Source organism: Cololabis saira, chromosome 13 (assembly GCF_033807715.1).
Source record: "Cololabis saira isolate AMF1-May2022 chromosome 13, fColSai1.1, whole genome shotgun sequence".
NCBI classification, from domain to species: Eukaryota; Metazoa; Chordata; class Actinopteri; order Beloniformes; family Belonidae; genus Cololabis; species Cololabis saira.
In genome coordinates, this window is record NC_084599.1 from 13,653,278 (window position 1) to 13,679,923 (window position 26,646).

Consider the following 26,646-nt stretch of genomic DNA (forward strand, 5'->3'; position numbering starts at 1 on the left):
TCAACGCTGTATGTCCCTTACAGGTGTTTGCAATGTTATTATCTAATATTGCCTGTTATTTAGGTTTAAGACTGTTAGGTTCCTGTATTTTGTTCATATATGTTTTTTTTTTTTTGCAGGATTTGTACATTTTTAAGGTGACCATAGTGTTATTTCAACCCCGTCCTGTTTCATTAACCCAACAAAAATGACCTGTAAAGGTTTATTATTGTAATAAAGTTAAAGGTAAAAACATTTCCAAATAATTTTATTTGTTTTATTTTTTATTCTCAGTACACAATACCACTGTGGACACAACATGTGTGCTCCCAGCTGCAGCCAGATAGAGGAGCTGCAGTTTCAAATTGCTTTCCATGTCGAGGGGATAAACTGTAAAAAACAAGGCAAGGCTCCCAAGAGGTAAGAACTTATATAACAGATGTTATGTAACTGTTTCCTCTGACCTGCACACACCCAGGTTATTTCACACACACTGAAATCCTGCATACAAAACCAAACTGTGGATCTTCATTTTTATTTGTGTTTTTTCTTTTTCTTTTAATTATGAATAAGGGAGTTTTCTGGCTGGCTGTTGTCGGTTTTATTTGACTGCTTCTACTATAATGTGAAAAAAGAAAACAAAAGAAAGCTCACAAATTTCCAGCTGGATCCTGGACAATGTTTATACAAAAAAACAGCGGAGTGTAGATCTGTAGAGCAGATCTTTTAATCCCACCAGGCCATTTGTGTTAAATTCTTGGAAGACTGGGAATGTGGTTGGTACAATGAGATCCATGATTTAAAAAAAAGACAAAAATTATAATATTATAATAATTTTTTTGAATAAACAAAGAAAGCTGTGACTCAAAAGTGTTGGAACATGTTGGAGAAAAGCAGTCACACGGTGAAACATCTCCAGATATTCTTGACATAACTGGGTATTTTCAGTTTTTCAACATCATAACTGTCCCACAGGTAACCCAGCCAAGACTGACCAAACCCCAGGTTTGGTCCAGATAGCCTCAACAATTTATATTTATATCTCCTTGTCTTGGACATCATGAAGCTTTTTCTGTTCTTCAGTGGTTGTCTCTGACTGAAAGCTCTGCTAAAGAGCACCATGCAGCTTCCATACAACCAGCTTATACAGAGAACCACTAGGAAGCAAAGCAGTTTCCTCTAAAAGGACTCATCCGGGAATTCTTCTTTTAGTACAGTCAGCTACAATATTCTACCTGTTTGGTGGTGATACCAGTGCCATATCTGCCCAAATGTTGATGGCTTATTATATCCTCAATGAGCAGAGAGAAGTCACAAGTATAAGGTCCCTTGGGGCAGTCAGGACCTCACAAGTGTGCTTTTGGCTTGATTTGTTCAGCCTCCCTGACAGAGAAGGTGGCTGTTTGGAGAGCCAGCTCTCCTACTCGGATCCTCGTGGTTGAGGCAATGATCTTCTCAAAATCTACATGAGACTTCAACAGAGCCACAAAACCAAGGGCCTTTTTAAAAAGAAAACTCGACTGTTTTCAAAGCAGTCGTTATGAGTTATAGGCTTCGTAAAATATATTTTTAGTACAGTCTACTGAAAGATATGCACACGTCGGAGCTCAGTAACTTAATGTTTCTTGGACCCATTGGGTTCAGTTTGTACTATCAATTGTAACTCAACTGCAAGATAAACGCAAGCAGGACAACCAAGTAACAAAATTACAAAATAGCAAGCGTGGAGGTAAAACAGGTTAGTTATTAATGAGCAGAAAAATAAAAAGCACAGCAAAATGACAGATAATCCCATGAAAAGGCAAGGCAAGGCAAGTTTATTTATATAGCACATTTCAGAAACAAGGACATTTAAGGTGGAGTTTTTCTTGCCCCTGTTTGGCTTAACGCTGTCATTGTTTATGTAATGCTCATGTTGGGTCATGTTGTGGGTCTGTGGAAATCGTCTAGAAACAACTTGTTTTGCAATACACGCTATATGAATACAATTGAATTGCATTGAATCGAAAAAGACCACAAACAGTTGCCACAAAATGCACTAATGAACATGAAATGAAAACACTGAGGATGGACAGGGGAGATGAAAGAGGAGAGAGATGGATGAAAATAAACTAATAAAGAACAGAGATTGAGTATTATCAAATTTGATGAAAACTTTAAGTAATATAATTAGAAATAATAATAAAAAAGAAACCCAGGCTGTTCAGAGTAATCCCCAAACTTCCCACTAACAAGGAATTCAGTCTTGACATGACTACTTTTTCTGCATCACTCTAATGTAGGATTTTCCTTTTTTTTTTAAGTTACAAAGGTTACAAAAACTGGTTTTACACAGTACAGACCAAACGTTTGGACACACCCAATTTGTTTGAATGAGAAGGTGTGCCCAAACCTTTGGTCTGTACTGTATATAATTTAAAAAGCTAATTTTGGTCAAAGTTCAGGTTTCTTCACTTCACTAAATGAAAAGAAAAACTCTCTTCCTGAAGTACTTGGGTTCAAAGACAACAACCTCAGTCCGTGGCCCAAGTACAGAACCTTGTGGACTTCAAGACCAACTGTGTTTATGTTTCATCATTCACATGAACAAATTATCAGATACACATGACTTAAACCATGCTAATACAGCTTCTTTAATCATTTAAAAATCCCTTTTTTTTTTAAATCTGATCCCCCATAGAATCCAATCCCATTGTTACCCAGACACAAAACCAATGATAAAACAAAAAACAAAGCATTGAGTGATTATTTTATTCATTTTTTTTATACAATAAATCATTTAAATGAACAAAGATTTGCAACAATCTTGAAACTTGTCAAAAACATTCCTTTATATGCAGTGGAAGAATCAGTTTTCCATGGAGAGTTATGTCAAGTTGAAATTGACCAACCTTGATTTTATGGTAATGTCCGTAAAAAGATCAATCATTAAAATGAGTGAAAACCTCACAGCATACAAAAGAAAGCTCAAAGGGAAGTGCAAGTTCACCCCACCCACCTCATCTGGAGCAGCTGGGATGGGAAGGGATCTTACCTCCTCCCATGAGGTAAGAATCAGACTTGCTTAGATTGGTTTGGTTGAAGTTTTTAACGCAGTGCAGCACAGAGGCGGTAAGGTTTGGCACTGCGAGTGCCTCCCATCTGGAACTCCAGACTGGGCTGCTCTCCTGCAGCTGGTGAGAACGAAAACCTCTGAAGAAGAGACGTGAAAAAGAGGAACAACTCCATCCGTGCCAGCTGCTCTCCGGGACACACACGTTGACCTGAGAAAACACAATACCACACGTGAACTTTAACCACATATTCACTTTGATCACTACTAGAACAACCTAAGGGATATGATAGGGACACTAATCTCAGTTCAGGTTTGTTTTTCTGCCCTGGGTTCAGTAAACAGAATAAAACTGAATATATCACACACAGATTATTAGACTGCTAATTTCCCCCTAGTTTTAGGTCAAAAACCTATCAACTGTAAAACTGCAGGCAGCATAAAAATCATTTTTCAGTAGCTCTAACAATTCTATTTTTACTTGCCTTTGGACATGTACCGGTCAATTACAGCCACTGAACATGATTGGTTTAGTTAATTATTATAATATTGATTTGATAACCGAACCGTGATTACGGCTAAAGGTTGGTTGTTATCAGACAAGATGGTCAAATCTTAACCTTCATGTTTTACCCTACCTGGATTTACAGCAATTTATTGATAGACAACAATGACTAAATAATGTATATCATTATTATTAAATAATGTAATTGAGTGAAATTGAGATAATATTAAAAAAACAAATCAGATCAAGCAAGTCCATGTAATCCTGATTTTATGGAAATCACACCCTTATTTTCGATCAAGTGATTGGATGGGGACATCCATACTGTTTACCCTCTTTATTCCTATGTGGAGTTAATATAATAATAGTTTTTAAAACATGCTCTCTGAATGTTGGTTATGATGACTCAGAATGCAGGTAACTCAGCATCGAGGCACTGTTACAATCGACTAACCTGCTGAAAAAGGTAGAAAAGCCTCTCTCTTTCTGAATTTACCATCCTGGTCCAGGAAGTGTTGAGGGTTGAACGTGTGTGGAGTTTCCCACATCGACTCATCGTGCAGGACCGAGTTCAGCGTTGGCATGATAATGGTGCCCTGAAAACAGGTAGGGTGAGGCAGGTGTGTAAAATAGATGGATGTGACTACTGGTTAACTTCTCAGTGTGACATATTTGAGTCAGGAGACAAGTAACCAAGCACATTCACTTATACAGTCATTTTTAAATTAACAATCAACAAAACATGTACGTTTTAGAAAAAACTCCACAAATAAAGGTGCCATTCATGATTTAAAACCATGAACCTCTTTGATTAATTCATAGTTTATCCTCGTATGTTATTTCTACCTTCCTGGCAGTGGAAGGTAAAGCACTACCGGTATTTATAAATGGATATAGAGTTATTGTGAAATCACCCATCACGCCTTTATCACACATTACATCATTTCTTTTGTTTGTTCTTCACTCATTCTTTAGTATGAATGGACTTGTGTCATGCACCCACCGTCAAGTTTTCCGTACCTTTGGGATGTTATACTTATCAAGTGTGGTGTCCCTGTTTGTCTTGTGAAACACATTGAGCGGGATGACGTTGCCCATTCTCTGTATCTCATGGATGACTGCGTTGGTGTAGGGCAGGTTTTCTCTGTCAGACACAGAGGGCTGTCTGGAGGAACCAATCACAGCGTCTATCTCAGCCTGCACTCGCTCTGCACACAATGAAAACACAAGAAAATGGATCACTCTGCCCCAATCCAGAGCTGAGAAACAGCTTCCACTATGAAGTCAAGGGGAGCGTCCTACGAGAGACACGGACAGGCAGACATAGGCGCCGGAAGTGGGGGTGCGGCAGGGGCTGCAGCACCCCCTGAAAAATTGTAATGAGAATAAAAGATTATAAATATATAAATGTTTTTGGTTGCTTTTTCTGTTCCACAACATTGTAAGCCACATTTGAGATGAAGGCTGAATATAGGGGTAATTTTACAGTTTTTTCTGAAAGCTTAGGCGCTAATTATGTTCTTGTAGCACAATTTCTAAAACTATTAACACACATAGCAAAACCACTCACTGAGTTAGCCAAACTAAAAGCACAAATACTGCTTTGCACTCAGTTTGTAATTTTGTAACACACAATTTGCAAAACTGTAGGCACAATTCGCTGCTTACACTCAATTGCCAAATTTCCAAAACACTCCTAGCAAAATTATACACATGTATGGCTATTATTTACACTATTTTGCCAACTGTCTGGCACACTTTCACATGTGAAAACAATTTTAGAGAATTAGTTCACTTTGCAATCAGCCTAAGCACTATAAATAAGCCACAGGTAAGCTGTCTGTGTGGAGTACAATGGAAGGAGCAAGAAGAGTAAGAATCAGAGGAGGCCGAGGAAGAGGACGTGGAGGTGAAGGAATTGGAGGAAGAGGACGTGGAGGTGAAGGAGTTGGAGGAAGAGGACGTGGAGGTGAAGGAGTTGGAGGAAGAGGACGTGGAGGTGAAGGAGTTGGAGGAAGAGGACGTGGAGGTGAAGGAGTTGGAGGAAGAGGACGTGGAGGTGAAGGAGTTGGAGGAAGAGGACGTGGAGGTGAAGGAATTGGAGGAAGAGGACGTGGAGGTGAAGGAGTTGGAGGAAGAGGACGTGGAGGTGAAGAAGCGAGAGGGAGAGGACGTGGAGGTGAAGGAGTTGGAGGAAGAGGACAAGGAGGTGAAGAAGCGAGAGGTTTAGAGGAAGTTAGAGGAAGAGGACAAGGAGCAGCAAGAGGAGGACGAGGAGGGGGAAGAGGAAGGGCCAGAGCAGACCTGATATGTCATCATATGGGACAATGTTAGTTTCCATAGGGCTGCTTTGGTCCGCAACTGGTTTACCGATCACCCACTCTTCATGGCACTCAACCTCCCCCCATACTCTCCATTCTTACTGTAAATCCGATTGAAGAGTTATTTTCTGCCCGGCGCTGGAAAGTCCACGACCGCCTTCCCCATCAACACGCAGCCCTTTTACAAGCAATGGAGGAGGCATGTGGAGATATTGAGCAGGCATCATGTCAGGCCTGGATACGGCATGCAAGGAGGTATTTTCCCCGGTGCCTTGGACTGGAGGACATCGCATGCGATGTGGATGAGATTTTGTGGCCGGACCCAGAGAGACGGCATGATGTAGGCTGATTGTCTTTTTTTTGTGAATTTATTATTTTGTGTTCTGTGCTGTGTCTTTGTTTTGACGAGTGTGAATAAACACCAATACTTGAAGTTTGGATCCCTGTGTGTTTACAGAACTATGACAAAAGTATGAGCTCAAACTGACCTAGCCACCTTGTGCACAGAAAAAGAAAAAATCCAGATGTGTTTTGTATTCATACCATCAGTGTGTAGTTGGCACATTATGTGCTTAGTAAATGATGGCATGTGTTTACTGTCTGATATGAAAACACCATTTTTACTAAGGTGTGTAGAGTTAATCAAACTGTGTTTGCTTTTACAAGAGAACTATAACGTTTTGATAATTTGGTGAAAGGTTTTCTCATTTGTGTGTAGAGTTTAGCAAAAATAGCCAATGTTACAAAAAATGTACTTAAGGATTCAGAAAAAACTGTAATTAAAAAATAAAAAAGAAAAGTAGCCAGTCACCCCCCCCTGGTCTGCGGACCCATAGTGCGGACCGCTCAGGTGAAACCGCAATGCATTTTTGCCCACACATTACAAATGCACAGCCAGCAGCGCTCCTTTCAAAACACAACACAAAGCTCCAAGTCAAGACCAAGAAGGATATACGTTCATTTTTTAAACCAAAAGAGAAACGGACACAAAACATTGCCGAAGCTGCTGCCAACAGATGTGCTACCAGTGACAGTGAGTCGGAGGAGAGCGACTGCACCTGCATGGTGCAGCCGGCCATATGAGCAGCGATGACCCGGGAGGAGGAGGAGACTGCCTGCCGGTAATATTGGTCAAATTATGCTCAAATCATTGTTACGCAACTGTTTTGGGTGAAAAAAAACCTCAAAATTTTTGCGCGCCCGCGCAGAGCACGGCCGCAAGGATTCCTCTCTGTATATAGCTTCACCAAATATTCAGTCACCCGCCGCCTATGTGACTGACTATGATAATAATTATAGTCATGTTCCTTTTTTACTGTAGATGGTTGGTTCGCTATGTTTTGGTAAAGCTTGTGCGCACTGTCAGCTGTTCTTCATGCAGGGGAGGGGCAAGTGATTTCTTAAGGGAGAACCCCCGCACCCCCTGGCAAAAACGTCTTCCTGCGCGCCTGCAGGCAGACACTACTCACATACACACCTTGTATGTCAGGATAATAGATCATGTACAGCAGCCCCCAGTGTAACGTTGTAGTGGCGGTTTCAGTTCCAGCTAGAAACAGATCCAGGGCGCAAAAACATACATTTTTTAGATCAAAACCGGCATCTTTGTCCTGATTCTATGAGAGACACAAAAAACAAATGTACGGTAAGCATGTGTCAAGAATAACCAATAAGAAATAGAAGCAGAATACATTACTCGCCTCTCCCATCTCGATGAGGAAGGAGTCGATGTAGTCTCTTGGTGATGAGGGGTCAAGGTTCTCTTGGTGTTCTTTGATCCTGATTTCAATGAAGTCAATTATCCTCCACAGAACAGTGAATGTCCTCCGGTGAGGACCAGGCAGCCACCTCATTAGCCAAGGAATTGTAACAGAACATAAAATAATACATTCACAAAAAAAAGACAATCAGCCTACATCATGCCGTCTCTCTGGGTCCGGCCACAAAATCTCATCCACATCGCATGCAATGTCCTCCAGTCCAAGGCACCGGGGAAAATACCTCCTTGCATGCCGTATCCAGGCCTGACATGATGCCTGCTCAATATCTCCACATGCCTCCTCCATTGCCTGTAAAAGGGCTGCGTGTTGATGGGGATGGCGGTCGTGGACTTTCCAGCGCCAGACAGAACATAACTCTTCAATCGGATTTAAGAATGGAGAGTATGGGGGGAGGTTGAGTGCCATGAAGAGTGGGTGATCAGTAAACCAGTTGCGGACCAAAGCAGCCCTATGGAAACTAACATTGTCCCCTATGATGATATCGGGTCTGCTCTGGCCCTTCTTCTTCCCCCTCCTCGTCCTCCTCTTGCTCCTCCTTGTCCTCTTCCTCTAACTTCCTCTAAACCTCTTGCTTCTTCACCTCCACGTCCTCTTCCTCCAACTCCTTCACTTCCGCGTCCTCTTCCTCCAACTCCTTCACCTCCACGTCCTCTTCCTCGTCCTCTGATTCTTACTCTTCTTGCTCCTTCCATTGTACTCCACACAGACAGCTTACCTGTGGCTTAGTTATAGTGCTTAGGCTGATTGCAAAGTGAACTAATTCTCTAAAATTGTTTTCACATGTGAAAGTGTGCCAGACAGTTGGCAAAATAGTGTAAATAATAGCCATACATGTGTATTATTTTGCTAGGAGTGTTTTGGAAATTTGGCAATTGAGTGTAAGCAGCGAATTGTGCCTACAGTTTTGCAAAGTGTGTGTTACAAAATTACAAACTGAGTGCAAAGCAGTATTTGTGCTTTTAGTTTGGCTAACTCAGTGAGTGGTTTTGCTATATGTATTAATAGTTTTAGAAATTGTGCTACAAGAACATGATTAGCGCCTAAGCTTTCAGAAAAAACTGTAATCAACACATCAGGGGTATTATAAAGACATGTTGTCAGATGTTTGGTAGATGAGTTACAGTTTTTCACAATTGTTTAAACACATTTATTGGAACATCAGACACAATGTGCACAACCTGAAACTCATGTTTCAGGTGGCTGAACCAATCCTGCTGAACTCCAAGCACATTTACTGCTCTAGACTCAAATTCCCATTCCATACCACACATTTCTCACAACACTACACACAATTCCCAATACTCTGCACACTCTTCCTGAATTCCCTCTCTTGCTGTTCACACAGAACACACAGTCAATCACATTTCTAAACTCCAAAGGCTGTTGTGCAATATGCAATCAGCAATTTGCATTGAATTCATATTCATTGATGAAGCGGTTCAACCTTGTAAAAAGAAGGCGCCGAGGGAGGAATATCATGGGCCAGCGTGCCATCACAGAGGTCCCTGGCCAACGTGGAGGGAACATAACAATGTGTGCTGCCATCAATTTGATTGATTTGATTTGATATGTTTATTTGGTCACGTTATAGAAGTCAGTAGTCAATACAAAGTTGTTTTTTTTGCATGTATATCAAACAAGGACCAAAAGGTGTAGACTGAAGCCAAAGCTTATTTTGTCTACCCTTTTACAGTAACACAATGTAACCACTATATATATATATATATATATATATATATACATATATATATATATATATATATATATATATATATATATATATATATATATATATATATATATATATATTTATACAGTATATATATATATATATATATATATATATATATATATATATATATATATATATATATATATATATATATATATATATATATATATATGAGAGAAAGAAAGAAACAAAGTAAATAAATAAGAAAAATAAATAAATGTTGCTCAAACTGGACTCAATCACCACGGCGTCCTCCATCACCATGCCACCCTTGGCCCCTACAACACTGCACTTCTTCTAGCATTTCTACTCATACTGTAAAATATTACGTATTTGTTGTTACAGTAAAGAATTGTGTGTTGTTTTCTATTTGAGTAGCCTATACATAAGAATACTATATGGTGATATATTACATCCAACAGCTGAAGGTGTAACACTGAACATACAAATGCAGGATTCTACTGAGGCATTCCTTCATTCATTCATATAGTGTTTTCCATTCATACTATAGTGTCTTCCATTCTGCACATCAGTGTTCAGTGGGTGCTTAGAAATGTCTACTCAAATGATGTGTGTGTTTGGCATTTGAGAAGGAAATGCCATTTAGTGAAGAGTTAACACTGTTTTGAGGGTAGAGTGTGCTTTTGCAAGAGAAGTGTAGGATTTTGCATTTTGTGTGTGAGTTTTGTAATTTGTGTTTAGAGTTTTGCGAAAATGAGGTAGTCTATCAGGAAATGTGTTTAAACAATTGTGAAAAACTGTATCATGTCTGCATAGTGAAGATGTAAAGAACATTTTAAAAGAGGAAACAACTTGTGAAAAAAGTGCTATTTTTTATGTATTTTTTGTACCTTGATGACTTGCAAATGCCTCTGTTAGATACTGGCTCTCCTGCTGAACAAATGATTCCAGGCTCTTCTTTCCAAGACCAAAGTTTCTGAGTGTATGAAGAGCAAATCTCCTCTGCTGCTTCCATGAATACCCATATGACATCACAATACCTTTTAGGGAAAGAAAGAAAAGTAATCTAGAGGAACTTGTAATCTAAAACCATAACTATTTGACACAATTACCGTTATTCGCAGATATTTCCTCAAACATCGGTATAGTGGGGCGATCTGTGAAGTCTTCTCCTTGTTGCACCAAGGCTTCTTTCACATGTTTGTAGCCATTAATGATCACAATCCTTCCACCAAAGAGACGAAGGCTGAAAACGTTCCCATATTTCTCTGCAAACTGAACACAGACTGTACTTAGGGTTCAACATGTAGATGATGTACTTTAAGCAGTTGTAAAAAACTGTCAAAAAAGGAGAAGAAAAAAACATTTCAAGTTTGCTTCAGCAGTGTCAAAACTTATTTCAGCCATCATTTCACTCTAATCCCTTTTTCTTATTCCTTTTCTTATTTTTATTTTTATCAATTCAGAGTCAAACTGGGGTGCATGGACATGTCTGAGCGATGGCTAAACGAGGACAGTATCCAAGTTTCTTACAAGATACGTCCTCTTTTTTATCTGGGAACTGGTCTGAACTTGTGACATATCAGCACTGATTTCACAATCTTTAGTTAGGTCAAACTGGAATTATTTGTATATTTAGCAAAACCTCGAACAGGTGCTTTGCTGTCACACAATAATCATGATACCTCTGTTAACTGCAGGTGAAGTCTGTCGGGTTGGATGCGATGCAGGTCTCCTATGAAAGGAAGAGCAAAGGGTCCAGGGGGAAAGTTTTTCGGTCTTCTGTTTTTCAAAACATCGCTCAAAAACAGAAACACAAAGACAAATATTAAAATACTAGTACAGTCTAACCATTCTAAGCCAAGAGCACTGAACATTGACTCCATGTCTTTGCTGTAACTGCGCTGCTGCAACGCCCGAGAGTAAATGAATAAATGTCCGTGTAGAGGACTGTTGACCACTTTCAAAATAAAAGCATGCTTAACGTCATAGAGTGCGCGCGTGCGTAAATTGTGCACTTCGTATGACTTTATCAGTCTTTCACCTCGTTGTGTGGGGAAAATAGGCCGTCAGGTCACCCACCTAAAATTGGTCTATTCTTTTTATATGACGTTGCTGAAATTCACCGAGGCTTTGGGGAATTTGCTCATGCGCAGCTCTGTTAAGATCCCGCCACATCATTTAAATTGGGTTGAAGTCTCTAGACTGTGACTAAGCCATAGCATGATTTTTTATCTGTTTTCAATCTTCTAATGTAGATTTGTTGGCACATCATTGGATATCAAGCCCAACCAAGGCCACTTCTGATCCGTCCACAGCCCATGGTTCCAGCAGTCTTGAAGTTTGTTCAGATTCTGAGCTTTCCTGGGTTTTTGTTTTTTTCACAAGAGGCTTTCTCATGGCAACTTATTAACATTAAACATGTTAGCAAAGCCTGTGGTCTCTGAAATGAAGCCCTTTATTTCTTTTCTTTTTGTTTTACTTTTTTTGTTGCTATTTTTATTTCAATGTCATTCACTTGTTATTTTTTCTGAACATTGCATGGTTTGGTCCTCACCTTGTGGTGAATATGTGTGGCTATCCACATATTTAGATCAACAACTATGATAAATGCATTACGCTTGTGAACAATTGTTCTTTCTGCTGAATTTTCCTTTGCATTTTTAAATGATTCCAAATTGTTATCTAGATTGATGTGCAGGAGCAATAACTTATCTGTGACCACTGCTTATGTCTTTCCCTCTTTGCATTGTTTAATAAACTCACCTGAATGCTGAGCAAACTGCGATAAGGTCTGCTTTGGTAGAGATCTACATACCTTCTCATGATCAGTTCAGCAAATGCTTATCATTCCGGTAACTAAATCGCCTTATCCTCTTAAATCCTATGGAAGCAGTAAGGGGGTACTTGGTGTTGTCCAAAAGATTTTTTTATTTTTTATTTTTGGCTTCATTTTGATGGATAAACAATAGCATCGTACAAAAAAAAAAAAAGGATATTGTGCTGTTTGTCTGACCTTGTTTGGCTTCATTCTAAGACCCAGTACAATCAGGTGATTAATTATTATGTTTTGCTTATTGTTGTTTATTATTATGCAAAAAACAACAACAAAATGGGACTGAAAGAGAGTGTACTAAGTTATGCACATCACTATGTGCCTGCAAATAAAACATATAATTATTTTTTCAACCTGACTGATAGAATAATACAGATAATTGTGAAACAAAAACACTTGACTGATGCAAAATGCTGTGAGAGTAATGCAACAAGACAGATGATTATGATGCATAAACAAAGACTGATGATGATAAATCAACACTGGTGTTTGCAATAAAGAAGCAAGAGCAATGCAACTAAACTGGGATTGATGATGATGGCAAGCAGCAATGAAGCTGAATGTTATTGTGAAGCAACTGCACAATTCATTCAGAAGAAATAACATATCAATAACATAATTCTCAAATAAAAAGACTCTTTATTGTGACTCATGAAAAAAAGGGATTGTTTTGCTTAAATTCAGATCAGTCTGAAAGTTTCTGTATTTTTTTGTATAATTGTACTCTGTTTCATTTGTCTGCCTACAGTTTCTGCTAATGTAGTCTGAAAGTGTGTGTGTCATTCATCAGTTAGTAACATGATATTTGCTTATTTTCTACGTGTTTGATGAGGAGTGATATTATTCTCATGGTTAGCTATACTCAGCATTAAGCAATGGGTACCAGATGTTGGCCTTCTGGGTGAGAACCAAGAAGCAATTATCTTCTCATACAACAAAAATAGAACAAAATTTCACATATAGATAATGTAGAACAAAAATTCAGGATGCTTATCTGTTGATGTGGGAAAGCACAGACATTCCTTGTTTGTGAACAGTAGTGCTCTAGTTGGGACAACTGATCATTTAATGTGACATTACACAGAGGCGATAAGGTTAGTGACAGCGAGTGACTCCCAGCTTGAACTCCATACAGAGTTTCTTTCCTCTCTCCTGCTGGTGCTGAGAAAGAAAACCTCTGAAGGAGCGAGGGAGGTGAAAAAGAGGAAAACACCTTGGCCAGCTGGTCCCTGAGACACACACGTTGACCTGTAAATGCACATTACCATGTAAGGGGTTACTTACTATTTTCTTTTTATTTAAATATACCAGTGGTATTTGAGTCAGTGGTTCAACAACATTTCTTTCAAAAGCTGCAAGAGAATCAAAATATGAACAATTAATAAAAAATGTATTAAATAGTGTTATTGATATGTTCGATGTACCTTTGGGATTGTGTATCTATCCAGGGTTGTGTCTTTGTTTGCCATGTTATCCACATTGCCCATCCTCTGCGTCCCATGAATGACTGCATCAGTGTAGGGGATTATTTCTCTGTCAGCCACAGACGGCTGTCTGGATGAGCCGATCACAGAGTCTATCTCAGCCTGGACTCTCTGCACACGTTCAAAACATGGCAACAAAAAGAGAATGTGTACTTAGACGACTGCACAACCCAAACACTTTTTCTGCCAGAATGTGCCAACACACAATATCTTCACAACTTAATAAAGTTATGGAAATATGATGTCTTATCTGAGCAATTTAAAATTGACTGAACGTAATTTAAAAAATGGCCTAGTGGTCGCATAGATCAAACTTTACAATTATTTCCAGAAACCATGGTGGTTGCATCCTCTAAAAGAGGAGGGGAAAATCTGTAAAGTCTGTAATATAATCCAAGAATCCAAGAATAGGATCATATTCCTCTGCCATAACTCTGAAACTGATCACTTCCCTACATGGACTGTTTAAACAAGAGAGATGCTGCACCCTGATAAACATCCCATAATCCCAACTGTTTCAGGACATGTGGCTTCCATGAAATTTATATTAACTACATGTTCTCCAATTGTTTTTATTGTGGATAAAATATGTATTTATTAGATTTGCAAAGCATTGCATTCTACTTGTATTTACATCTTGTTGTGTTGCAACTTTTTGTGAAGTCTGGCTGGTTGGATTCGATGAAGATCCCCGAGCCAGGAGGAAAGTTTTTCGGACTTCTGTTGTTCAAAATATCACTCAGCAGCAGAAAGACACAGATAAATATCAAAATGCTGAGGCTGTCAATCCACTCCAATCCGAGAGCATCGTAAAGAGTCACCATTTTTTTGTTCTCAGTTTCCCCTGCGTTTACCACAACATGAGGTCCGTAATGTGCGCTGTTAATTAATAAGTCCTCAGCGAGCCGGACTTTCAAAATAAAAGCACCACTGTGTTACACAAGCTTGACATTTCACCTTCATTTTTTATTTGCGAAGCTATCAATTCAACCCGCTGAGCATGAACAGCATGAATTGAGAGGAAATGTGACTTCTTGTTTAATCTCGTTATCAGTTTGACTTGAGGACTCTTGACTTGTTTAGACAAGTATACTAGTAGAATTAATGCCCACACATCTAGTCCCCATTTATTGTTGTCAAAACGTTATATTACATCCCTTTTCTTATTGTTTAGAGTTTCAGCTTTCATATAGATGACTTTAGACTATCTTCAAGAACATGTTCAGTTTATACAGAATTCACTTGTGTTTAGGAGCAAAGCAGCTCTCATCAAAAACTGTTTGCCTTCTTGTGTCCTTTATTTCAACTTAAAATTGAAACAAGCAGCGTCCAATTGGAAGGCTGCCAGTTTAAACATTGTCGTTCCCAGAGGGCAATGTGTTTTATATAACATACAGGGGTTGCTGCTGTTAGTTCTGGACACACTGTGGTCTCAGACACCCTGAGGCTCAAACTTTAGCTCTTTACAAAGCAGTTTCAAAAATATTTCCACCATGATTTTTCAAGCTATTTTTGATTGTATGGATTTTACTCTTTGGCTGTTGTCAGGTTTTGTATTGCTGCTTTTATTTGATTTTACCAAAAATTCGAGGCCTCGCAACTTTCCTCCTGGACCTCTGGCAGTGCCTTTCCTTGGAAACATCTTCACTGGATTGGACTTCAAAACAATGGAGAAGGTGTAGTGGCCATGAATATTTTTTGAACATTGTACCTCTTTCTACAAAGAAGAGGGTGAAATTTTAGTTATGATGTTTAATGTTTACTGTAGAATTTCCCTTGCAGACACTCATATTGTTAACGCACGAAGGCACAAGACATGGCAGGAAATACTGTATATAGCAGGAGATTGCGACTTGAATGTTTTCCTTCTGGACAGTTTCACAGACCTAAAGCAACAGACACACCGTATCAGATTTAGGGAACAATATTCCCAAGAGAAAACCCAGATTTACTGTTAAAATAAACAGCTGAGCTGGTTTACAGAAGTGTCTTTTTAATGTGGTGGTCATTCAATAATCATTGAAAAATACCAGAAATACCAAACAGCTCTTTGTGCATGAGCCTTTCCCTCTCTTAAGTGTTTCTCTGCGTGCAGCTTGCTCAGGAATACGGCCCCGTGTTCAGCTTGAGGAGAGGTAGCGAGAGGATGGTGTTTGTTTCGGGATACAAGATGGTGAAAGAAGTTCTCATCAACCAGCTGGACAGCTTCGCTGATCGACCAATTGTCCCTCTTTTCCATGTTATCTTCAAAGGAATTGGTGAGTGAGCAGGTGTCCAGGAGCATGGCCAAAGTCATTTTTAGAAAAGGGGTAATGTGTTTCAGTTTGAAGTTACTTGCTGAAAATGCATGTCTTTTTCTCTGATAGGTATTGTTCTGAGTAACGGTTATCTGTGGAAAAGTCAGAGGAAGTTTGCCGGCATACACCTGCGTAACTTCGGCGAGGGCAAGAAATCACTGGAAAAATATACTGAAATGGAAAGCAACTTTCTTTGTGAAGCCTTCAAAGAGGAGCAAGGCAAGTAAATGATAGAAGCTTCTGAGTGTTGGCCACACGATGATGGGATTTCTAGTGAATTCAAAATATTTCCAGGAAGACCATTCAACCCTCACTACACCATAACAAATGCAGTGGGCAACATCATCTCCTCTGTGGTCTTTGGGCATCGCTTTGAATATTCTGATCCAACTTTTCGCAAAGTTTTGGAGTTGGATAATGAAGCCGTCATTCTTGCGGGTTCACCCCGGACTCAGGTAATTCCTCTCTAAACTACTAGGGTATGATAACAAAGCAGTTGGTGGTTGAATATTGATCTTGGAGTTTGGCTTATCCACAGCTCTATGATGTCTTCCCTGGCTTAATGAAACACCTGCCAGGTCCTCACCAGACTGTCCACAGCAACTACAGGGAGATCCTGATCTTTCTGAGTAAGGAGCTAGAGAAGCACCAGGAGGAGTGGAACCCAGATGACCCCCGCGATTACATCGACATGTACCTGGCTGAGATGGAGAAGGTGACACATTTGCACATTTACAGTAAATTGAACATGCTCTGTTAAAAGATGACATCAATATTTCTCATGATTGTCTTGAAACAAAACTCAAGCAAGAACAGTAAAACCACCTGAAGGTCAGATGATTTCACAATGACCTGCCTGAGTCAAACAAGTTCTCCCACATTAAAAATGGCCTCAAAAATACATCAAGGGGAAAAATTAGGATTCATCCATCCAGTCCATCCAAAGCGACTACCTACTCTGAAAGGCCAAAGCCCAAACATGTACAGGGCTGCTAGCCACGCCCATGTTATGTCAAACTAAATGGGTGACACAATGCGACAGATTCAGAGTTCTTTACAGTTTATTTGTAACATTTCTGGTGTTCCTATCACATGTCGAAGTGCAACAACAGAAAGTATAATTACGTATGATGACAATTGAGAAATTCTTACTTCAAAGAATGATTGTGGGTAATTTTATGACATGTCATTGTCTAGAAGCCTGATTTTTACAGCTAATTTTCCCAACCATGGGTTATTTGCTTGGATAAAAAAAGAGACACACTTTTCTTTTAAGGCGGACGCAATTTCCTGAAGTATTTATGAAACATCCATTGCATGTATTGCTTAAAATACCAACAATGTAATGTACAAAAGCATTTTTTTCAAATAAGTCTTTACAGCAGCTGTTTTTTACTAAATTGCATGACTGACTCTACTCACTGCTTTCACAGGGTGTCCCCGTTTCTAAATGGATTTTAAAGTTTTGTGTAACCCACTTCTGAGGTAGAGCAAACGCAGCATCATGTGATGTTGGATGGAGATGAACATGGGGGTGATCTAGGTCTTTGATGTCACAGATCCATGTAGAATTACATATTTTTGAACTGAAGCAATCCAAAACAAAGGGACAAAGGTTGTCAGTTTAGAGGTGGATGTCCCTTCAAAAACACAACTATTTGTTGAAAAGCACATCAAAATATTTTCCTAACAATGACAGCTTTCCAAATTCTACCCTAAAACATTATTTTGAACACTTTGAAATGGTTAAAATGCATAGGCTTCTTTTTTTTTTTAGAGTTTCAGTCATCAGTCCTGAGATGAAAACATGAAACAGCGTTTTAAAGATAGCTTTTATGCTCATGTTGGGCAGAAAGAATCTGGAATATGTGTGATAGTGTCTAAGGTTGGCCTCTGTTAGCACAGCACTAAGTATGGCATCATGAAACAACATTAAACTCTGTTGGGACATTAGAAAAGAGAGGACCCCCAGGCTGGTTTCAACAAAGAAACCCTGTTGATCTGCATCCTTGACCTGATTGAGGCTGGGACAGAATCCTCTGCAACCACATTACGCTGGGCCCTGCTATTCATGATCCACTACCCACAGATACAAGGTAAGCATCTTATCAATCACAAAATTCACATATTCAAGTAAAGGTTATATATGCAATCACGGAAGATCAAACGTGATGACTTCAAGGCAACCTAATATCGCTGTTACTCTGCTTACCTACTCAGAAAAGGTCCAGGCGGAGATAGACAGAGTGATCGGACAGTCTCGTCAGCCCACCATGGCTGACAGACCCAGCTTACCCTACACTGATGCTGTCATCCATGAAACCCAAAGAATGGGGAATATTGTTCCACTGGGATTCCCCAAAATGGCCAGTAAAGATACCACACTGGGGGCATACTTCATTCCCAAGGTAGGAGACTGCTTACTCGATGTCCCCATAGATGAATATCATTTTGCAGACTGTGCAAATAATTCACATTTCCATCATAAATACCTCATAACTCCTTTGTCCAGGGCACAGCGATCACTACCATCCTCTCATCTGTGCTGTTCGATAAGGATGAGTGGGCGACTCCGGATATATTCAACCCAGAGCATTTCTTAGATTCAGAGGGAAACTTTGTGAAAAGAGATGCCTTTTTGCCATTTTCAGCAGGTCTTTCTCAAAATGTTTTATCTTTATTAGTTTTGTCTCACCATCAAAAATGTATGAGTTCATATTTACAGGAGATGAGTCTTATGTGAAACAATGACTTCCACCAACATCAGTGGCAGCAAGGAAAACGTCTGTGATGTTTCCCCTCCAGGTAAACGGGTGTGCATAGGGGAGCATCTGGCGAGGATGGAGCTGTTCCTTTTCTTTACAACTCTCCTGCAACGTTTTTACTTCTCACCTGTTCCTGGAGAGCTTCCCAGTTTGGAGGGCGTCTTGGGCTTCACCTATTCCCCCGAAGAGTTCAGGATACTGGCTGTGGCTCGTTGATGTCATCCCAGCCAAACACCAAACATGACTTTGACTTCTTTTTGATACCTCCAGGTCACAACATCAGTCTAAAACGTGTATAATAGTTAGAGGATTTGATATTGATATACTTAAAAGTTACTATGATTAGTTTGATGGGTTTGTATAGTAAGAACGTGCTAAATGTGTACCGACATCATCTTGATCCATTAATTCTGCACAACTTCACTAAATGCTTCTCCTTTTTTTTTAATTTTTTCTGGTTTGAGCTTGTTGAGTTTTGGTGAACTTGGAGCCTGTAAATGATTTAAGCCTGGTGGTGCATTGCGAGATAAGACTGCATAGTGCTTTAAAAGATAATCAATTATTACGGTATGTTGAATGCAGTACAAACATTTGTATTACCGGTACACTATAGTACTGACAAATTAACAGTTCTGATTACTTTGCATGGTAGGATTTTGCAACTCTCTGCAAAATAAAACATTTTGGATGGATGACCAATTTTTGGTTTTCTTAGAAAAGGACTGTAATGCTGTTTAGAATATGGATTTAATATCAACATTAATTTATGTGAACGCATGGAGGGTTTTCACAAAAAGAGCTGATTGAATTGATTCAATCAATTTGAACAACTTGAAAAGTGCCCTGCTTTTTGAGATTGTTTGCATCCCAATTGGAGTAAGAGTAAATAAAGAATGTCATGAGCATTTTAAATCATGCACATTTTGCCCAATCAAAAACCAAAACAATTGAAAAACATATTAAAATAAAAACATTTACTTAGGGAATTAAATAAATACAAGGGTAAAATGTACATGTTACTCATTTTAAAAACACATTTATTAAGTATTTTTATGCAACATTGTTCAGTCTAGTGTAAGTTTTAGTTTAGTTTAGTTTATTTGCACATAAAAAAATATACAACCGCCAAAAGTTCAGACGAACAGTATGTAGAAAAGGCTAGCAAAAAAGTTGTGATTTGTTTTTTGAAATTATTTGTGCTCGAGCATTCTCTGATATGGTGTGGTAAGGTGTTACAATAAAGAAGAACCTCTGAACCTAACTGAAAATTGAGAAAAAGTAGTCCTGAAAAAGGTGGGATGGAGATTGTTTGCAGACCTAGTATTAAAGTGATACATTTGGGAATTGAATTGAAATAAAGAATGAAAACAGGTTGGAAGTAGCTTGTGAATGGATTGATAGACAAAAATACAAATCTGAAAAACATTTACAGCAGAATTAGGGAGAACACTTGGGGATTGGAACAATGGGGTGGATCTAGTAAGTCTATTGGAAAATGTAATCGTTTTGATAAAACGTTTTTGCAGGAATAAGATACAGTTGAGGTTGCTCATGAAGGTACTTGCCTAAATAAATATAAGGATAAATCATAGTATAATATAAATTAATACAGATGTTTCTTGGTAATAGATGCCGTATACTTCTGATTACTCCAATATTATATTATAATATAAGTCACAGATTCAGCTCAGTTAAACCCAGCTACACCCACCTGTCCAATAAACCAGCTGGGTGCCTTTTGCTGTTACTGAACTTTATTTGGTTGGATTGATTGTTTATTCTAAAACGTCTGATCCCTGATAAGACATAGAGGAGTTTGCACGCACTGCGTTTTATATAACTTTATATTATATTACTGAGCTGAAAGTCTAATGAGTAATTGTGTATACGATGTTAGATTTCATCATACATACAACACAGGGATTATGCTAGTTAAGGGGCAGATAGGTGTGTCCGGCTTGTATAAAAGTCATTCACATTAACCTGTGCGATATATCCTGTAGTTGCTTCTTGCCTCTTTTGCATTTTGAGCTGTTGGTTTTATTCTGTTTACTCTGTAACATTTAATCTCTGATTAAAGTGGTTTTCACACACTTTGTATTATGATGTTACTGAGTTGAAAATCTCATGGGTAACTACTAACACAAAGGTTAAGGTAATCAAGGGGCAGGTAGGTGTGGTTTTCAGCATGTTATGTAAGAACACCTTGAAAGCTATGATATACTGGATTTTTCAGTTGCTTGTCCTGGTGACCAAACAAAAGGATCACTCAAGCATGAACAAGCTTTAAAAGAGACTGCGACTTCATACAGGGAGAGAAAGCCTCTCATCATCACGGATATTCGTACCACTGCTGTCGGCTTTTTTCTCTAACCATGTGGCTTTATAAGGTTTTGTTGAATTTGGACCTAAAGGCGCTTTTACTGTTTATTTTTCTGTTCCTTCTGATCGCCGACTTCCTCAAAAATAGGAAACCACCAAACTTCCCTCCAGGACCACGAGCTCTCCCATTCTTTGGAAATATCTTGAGTATAAATGGGAAACAGCCACACATTTATTTCAGCAAGGTACTCATTTATGTATACGTTTCAGTTTAAAGGGCTTCTGAGTCATCGAATATTACTTCAAAGATGTTTTAAGATGTATTTTATAAAACGCTATTTATTTTGAACAATTCAGTTTAAGCCACAAACGTTTAAGTTTTTCAGTAAGGCATTTGCTGCAAACAAAACTCTAAATCGGTAAATGCTGACACCTGGTGGTGACATTGTAAACATATTCTGAGCTTTATAAACGCTGTGACGTGGGGAATGGTATCACACTATATTGTCATGGTCTTCAAGGTTTTTGTCTGTCTTCTGGCTTAAATGTTCCCCCTTTCTTTTGTTTCAACTTCATGTAAGACTTGTGTGTTGGATTTCATCAGTGTTTATTGTTGTCCACAGCTGGCTGACATGTATGGGAATGTCTTCAGTTTCCGCTTTGGCGGTACTGCAACAGTGTTTGTGTCAGGGTACAAAATGGTTAAAGAAGCCATCGTGACACAAGCTGAGAACTTTGTGGATCGACCATATAGTGCCTTAGCTGACAGAGTTTACTCTGGAGCATCTGGTATAAAACTTATTTTTCTTACCAGCCACATTCTACACAGATAGATTCATTTCCTCAATGCTAACGTTTGTCTCTAGATGGTCTGTTTATGAGCAACGGTGAAACATGGAAGAAACAACGACGGTTTGCTTTGTCTACCCTACGCACCTTCGGTCTGGGAAAAAACACCATGGAACAGTGTATTTGTGAGGAGATCCGATACCTGCAGGAGGAGATACAGACTGAAAAAGGTGGAACACCATAACAGTAACACTTATTTAACTCACTATCTGACTAAATCAACTACTAATCCACCCTCCTCCTCCTCAGGTGCACCTTTCAGTCCTGCAGGATTGTTCAACAATGCTGTGTCCAACATTATCTGCCAGCTGGTGATGGGGAGAAGATATGACTATAATGACCACAACTTTCAGATGATGCTGAAATATACATCTGAGGCAATTCAGCTGGAGGGGACCATATGGGGAGAAGTATGTCAATGAATTTCCCTGAGATACCGAGAAAACACTGAGATGTCAGATACTCATTACAGAGGGGGGACTCAGATGTTTTGAATAATTTATTTTTCTCGTTTTACTTATTTTTTCTTGAGTAGCTTTATGAGGCTTTCCCTGGAATAATGAAGCGCCTGCCAGGTCCCCACAACAAATTATTCAGCCATTATGAATTCATATTAGACTTCATTGGTCAGGAAGTAAAGAGGCACAAGAAGGACTTGGACTGCAGCAATCCTCGAGATTACATCGACACTTTCCTCATTGAACTGGAGAAAGTACGTTGGAAACCATCTGACAGCTATTAAAACACTGTAATTTCCGTCAACCTACCAGCTATTTCTAATTTACTTTGCATTGCTGCACAGCACAAAGACGGTGAACTGGGTTTCACTGAGGCCAATCTGGTTCTCTGCTCTCTGGATCTCTTCCTGGCTGGAACAGAAACCACATCCACCACTCTGCAGTGGGCTTTGATTTACCTCATCAAAAACCCTCAAATCCAAGGTGAGTGACATGCTGGACCCTACAAGGAGCTTGGTAATTAGTAATTATATTATATTTGCTGCAGGATATAATATAATGATATTCCTTTTCCAGAGAAAGTCCAAGCAGAAATCGATCGTGTGATTGGACAGACCCGCCAGCCCTCCATGGCCGACAGACCAAACCTGCCTTACACTGATGCTGTCATTCATGAGATCCAGAGGATGGGAAATATCGTTCCTCTCAACGGACTCCGAGTAGCTGCCAAGGATACAACCCTGGGAGGTTACTTTATTCCCAAGGTGCATTTACACTGCAGTCTTTTAAAAACAATACATTGTTCATAGGTGTGCAGAGCACAGAGCATCGGCCTGCCGGTCAGAACTCTGTCTGTGGTTTTCAACCAGCAGGCCCTCAGTCAGGCAGCTAAAATCATGAAGGACCCCTCCCACATACGCATTCCAGTGGCTCCCCTCCAGGAGGCGCCTGCGCTGTGTCGCCTGCAGGACTGAGAGGAGGAGAGCTACTTTTGTCCCCAAAGCTACCCTGCTTTTTAATTCCAGCTTCTTAACACCATCCCCCACATCCACCCCTCGGGGATAAATAAAGTTTTTCTGAATCTGAATCTGAATACTGTACCTTGTTGATTTGGATTTTTTCAGGGAACATCCTTGATGCCCATGCTGACCTCTGTACTGTTCGACAAGTCTGAATGGGAGACTCCAGACACCTTCAATCCAGGACACTTCCTAAATGTTGACGGACAGTTTGTGAAGAAAGAAGCTTTCCTGCCCTTCTCTGCAGGTACAGTGCTCTTGATTTTTAAATGGTGACAATAGTGCTATTTCCATCTGTGTAATTACAGTGTTTGTGCACACTCTTCAGGCAAACGTGTGTGCCTCGGAGAAGGCCTGGCCAGGATGGAGCTGTTCCTGTTTTTGGTGGGTTTGCTGCAGAAGTTCTCCTTCTATGTTCCTGCAGGCGTGGAGCTCAGTACTGAAGGAATCATTGGAACTACACGAGTTCCTTTTCCCTTCAAAGTTTATGCTAAGGCTCGTTGACCTACAAAGATATTTTCACAAAAATCACAGATCCAGATCTATAAATTGGGAATAGCTAACTAAACAGACATTATGATGCTCTACAAACCCAAGAAGAAAGGTGTAGTGATAAATGTAGCAACCATAAGACACAGCAATATCAAAGAGAAGGAGCACGATAAGTTGGGGGAAATACCAGAGGTTGCAGGAAGAAACAGAGAAGGGAACAGTGGTGGCACCACTGTGGTAACGAGGGTACTCAGCGCTGTGACCTCCAAGCTGGGTGAGTGGCTCCAGCAGACCCCAGGAACAACATCAGAGATCTCTGTCCAGAAGAGGAGTGCAGTTCTAGGAGCATCATCAGTTCATTTTTTGATTTGCTTGATACATATCTACCAAATACTGCAGTTATCTTTGATGGCTAAGTCAAGCTAACCGTGAGAAGTTGATATTCCACTTGTTTTGAGTTTGTTTATTTCGATCAGCAAAAAAATAAAAAGTCCTTCCGACAAAACAAAAAAAGGGTACACAGGTCTGACCGAAGTCAACACTGCATAAATTTGTTATTTCTGGGGTAGGTGTTTGGTAACCCACTTTTTCATATTAATTTAAATTCTGTTTTCCATTTCCATTTTTGTGTTTTTTTATTTTGTTAAACATATTTGTGTACACGCAGTTCCTGCTCCTCCGGGTCAGGTTAATCACTCCTCTGCGGAGGCGCGTGCAGCACAGCTTGTTGCAGCACCAGGTGTGGTGGGTTACCTGAATGAGAGTAGGAGGTTCAGGCCATAGTGGGTAGGGGGGTTGTAGGGTTGGGATAATGGTTTTAAGATCAATTTTAGGAAATAACAAAAGGGGAAACTTATTGAATAGTGTATATGTTGGAAATGTTTTATTTTGTTTTTCAGTTATATTCTTGTGGAGGTCTGATAATTGGTGCATGTTAATTTAGTTTGTTTGAAATCCCCCTTTGTATTGGTTTGTCCAAATTGACAGCGTTTGTTGGCAATATTTAAGGGTGCCTGCACTCCAGTCTTGGGTGGAATGAGGGTAGGTCTGTAGGCCTGCTGGAGGGAGCAGCAACCGTGTTACAAGTACAAACCAGTTATTCTGTTTTTGGTATTGGTTTGGTTTATTTTTCCATAACAAAAGGGGAAACTTATTGGATAGTGTATATGTTGGAAATGTTCTATTTTGTTTTTCAGTTATATTCTTGTGGAGGTCTGATAATTGGTGCATGTTAATTTAGTTTGTTTGAAATCCTCAGTTTGGTTACCTGTGCACTGTTTATGGACTGTCTGGTTTGCAATAAAACACATTTTTGTAAAAACCTTCAAACTGCCACTTCCTACTTCCAACTCCTCCAAACAAAGTCCAGGCTGATCACATCCTGAAAAGAGGTGACCACCCGGTCGCTCACATTACCTACAACAATCAAATCTTAAAGATTCAGCAAAGGCTAGTGTTCTAAAAATGGATGCAAAATTATCTCTTTCATAAAGTCTGTAACTATTGATCCTTAATCCTTTGTGGCATAGATTCAACATGGAAACATTCCTCAGAGAGTATGGTCCATATTGACATAGCATCATGCAGTTGCTGCAGATTTGTCAGCTGCACATCCATGATCCGAATCTCCTGTTCCACCACATCCCAAAAGTGCTCTATTGATGATTGAGATCTGGTGACGGTGGAGGCCATTTGAGTAGTGAACTCATTGTCATGTTCAAAAAACCAGTCTGACATGATTCGTGCTTTATGACATGGTGCGTTATCCTGCTGAAAGTAGCCATTAGAAGATGGTACACTGGTCATAAAGGGATGGACATGGTCAGCATCAACAATACTCAGGTAGACTGTAGCATTGACACAATGCTCAATTGGCAGTAATGGGTCCAAAGTGTGCCTGGAAATATCCCCCCACACTATTACACCACCAGCTTGAACCATTGATACAAGGCAGGATGGATCCATGCTTTCATGTTGTTGATGCCAAATTCTGACCCTACCATCCGAATGTCACAGCTGAAATCGAGACTCATCAGAACAGGCAACTTTTTCCAATCTTCTGTTGTCCAATTTTGGTGAACCTGTGGGAATTGTAGCCTCAGTTTCCCGTTCTTAGCCGACAGGAGTGGCACCTGGTTTGGTCTGCTGCTTTAGTCCATCCGCCTCAAGGTTCAACTTGTTGCACGTTCAGAGATATGCTTCTGCATACCTCAGGTTGTAATGGGTGGTTATTTGAGTTATGTTGCCTTTCTACCAGCTTGAACCAGTCTGGCCATTCTCCTCTGACCTTTGGGATCAAAAAGCATTTGGGCCGCTCACTGCATATTTTCTCTTTTTCGGACCATTCTCTGTAAACCCTAGAGATGGTTGTTCATGAAAATCCCAGTAGATCAGCAGTTTCTGAAACATTTCAGACCAGCCCGTCTGGCACCAAGAACCGTGTCACGTTCAAAGTTACTTAAGTCACCTTACTTCCCCGTTCTGATGCTCGGTTTGACCTGCAGGTCTGTGTATGTCACATATATAGCTGCCTGGACACCTTTCAACCCATTAACTTACCCGATCTGATGGATTTGATCCTCTAGCTCTCTGGATGTACTACCACCCTCCCTTTTTCTAAATGTCTTGCCAACCATTCACTAGCGGAGCAGGCGGGGGGGCGGCTGCCCACGCCGAAGAGGAAAAAGAAAAAAGTGTTTTGAATAAAATAAGGAAAGTTGGACTATATAACAATTGCGTTCATAAGGATAAAGTTGTTTGAAAAATAAAAATGAAAGAAATAGTCCCTTCTCC

At 39.7% G+C, this 26,646-nt stretch overlaps 3 protein-coding genes across 6 annotated transcripts; 2 read left to right on the plus strand and 1 right to left on the minus strand.

Annotated features, from left to right (window-relative positions):
* Positions 1 to 1,784: 1,784 nt before the first annotated feature.
* On the minus strand, positions 1,785 to 11,264 carry LOC133458188 (cytochrome P450 2J1-like). Of its 4 annotated transcripts, XM_061737827.1 has the most exons (7): positions 11,183 to 11,264; positions 11,017 to 11,066; positions 10,444 to 10,606; positions 10,222 to 10,371; positions 4,557 to 4,744; positions 3,991 to 4,132; positions 1,785 to 3,242 (listed from the first exon to the last, which is right to left on the minus strand). In XM_061737827.1, the coding sequence occupies exons 3-7, from the start codon at positions 10,469 to 10,471 to the stop codon at positions 3,067 to 3,069; spliced, it is 684 nt and encodes a 227-aa protein (XP_061593811.1). In that variant the 5' UTR covers positions 10,472 to 10,606; positions 11,017 to 11,066; positions 11,183 to 11,264; the 3' UTR covers positions 1,785 to 3,066. The 4 variants fall into 4 exon arrangements, with proteins under 4 accessions (XP_061593811.1, XP_061593807.1, XP_061593809.1 ...); XM_061737823.1 differs by having other exon boundaries at positions 11,017 to 11,239; XM_061737825.1 differs by lacking the exons at positions 10,222 to 10,371; positions 10,444 to 10,606; positions 11,017 to 11,066; positions 11,183 to 11,264 and adding exons at positions 7,335 to 7,473; positions 7,558 to 9,369.
* A 3,799-nt stretch (positions 11,265 to 15,063) lies between these two features.
* On the plus strand, positions 15,064 to 20,806 carry LOC133458185 (cytochrome P450 2J2-like). The gene is made up of 9 exons (XM_061737817.1): positions 15,064 to 15,327; positions 15,747 to 15,909; positions 16,018 to 16,171; positions 16,247 to 16,403; positions 16,487 to 16,663; positions 17,903 to 18,044; positions 18,169 to 18,356; positions 18,461 to 18,602; positions 18,754 to 20,806. The coding sequence occupies exons 1-9, from the start codon at positions 15,145 to 15,147 to the stop codon at positions 18,927 to 18,929; spliced, it is 1,482 nt and encodes a 493-aa protein (XP_061593801.1). The 5' UTR covers positions 15,064 to 15,144; the 3' UTR covers positions 18,930 to 20,806.
* Positions 20,807 to 20,942: 136 nt separating this feature from the next.
* Positions 20,943 to 25,182, plus strand: LOC133458182 (cytochrome P450 2J4-like). Its single transcript, XM_061737810.1, has 9 exons — positions 20,943 to 21,280; positions 21,659 to 21,824; positions 21,902 to 22,054; positions 22,134 to 22,294; positions 22,420 to 22,596; positions 22,687 to 22,825; positions 22,919 to 23,106; positions 23,467 to 23,608; positions 23,690 to 25,182. The coding sequence occupies exons 1-9, from the start codon at positions 21,089 to 21,091 to the stop codon at positions 23,863 to 23,865; spliced, it is 1,494 nt and encodes a 497-aa protein (XP_061593794.1). The 5' UTR covers positions 20,943 to 21,088; the 3' UTR covers positions 23,866 to 25,182.
* The last annotated feature ends 1,464 nt before the right edge of the window (positions 25,183 to 26,646 follow it).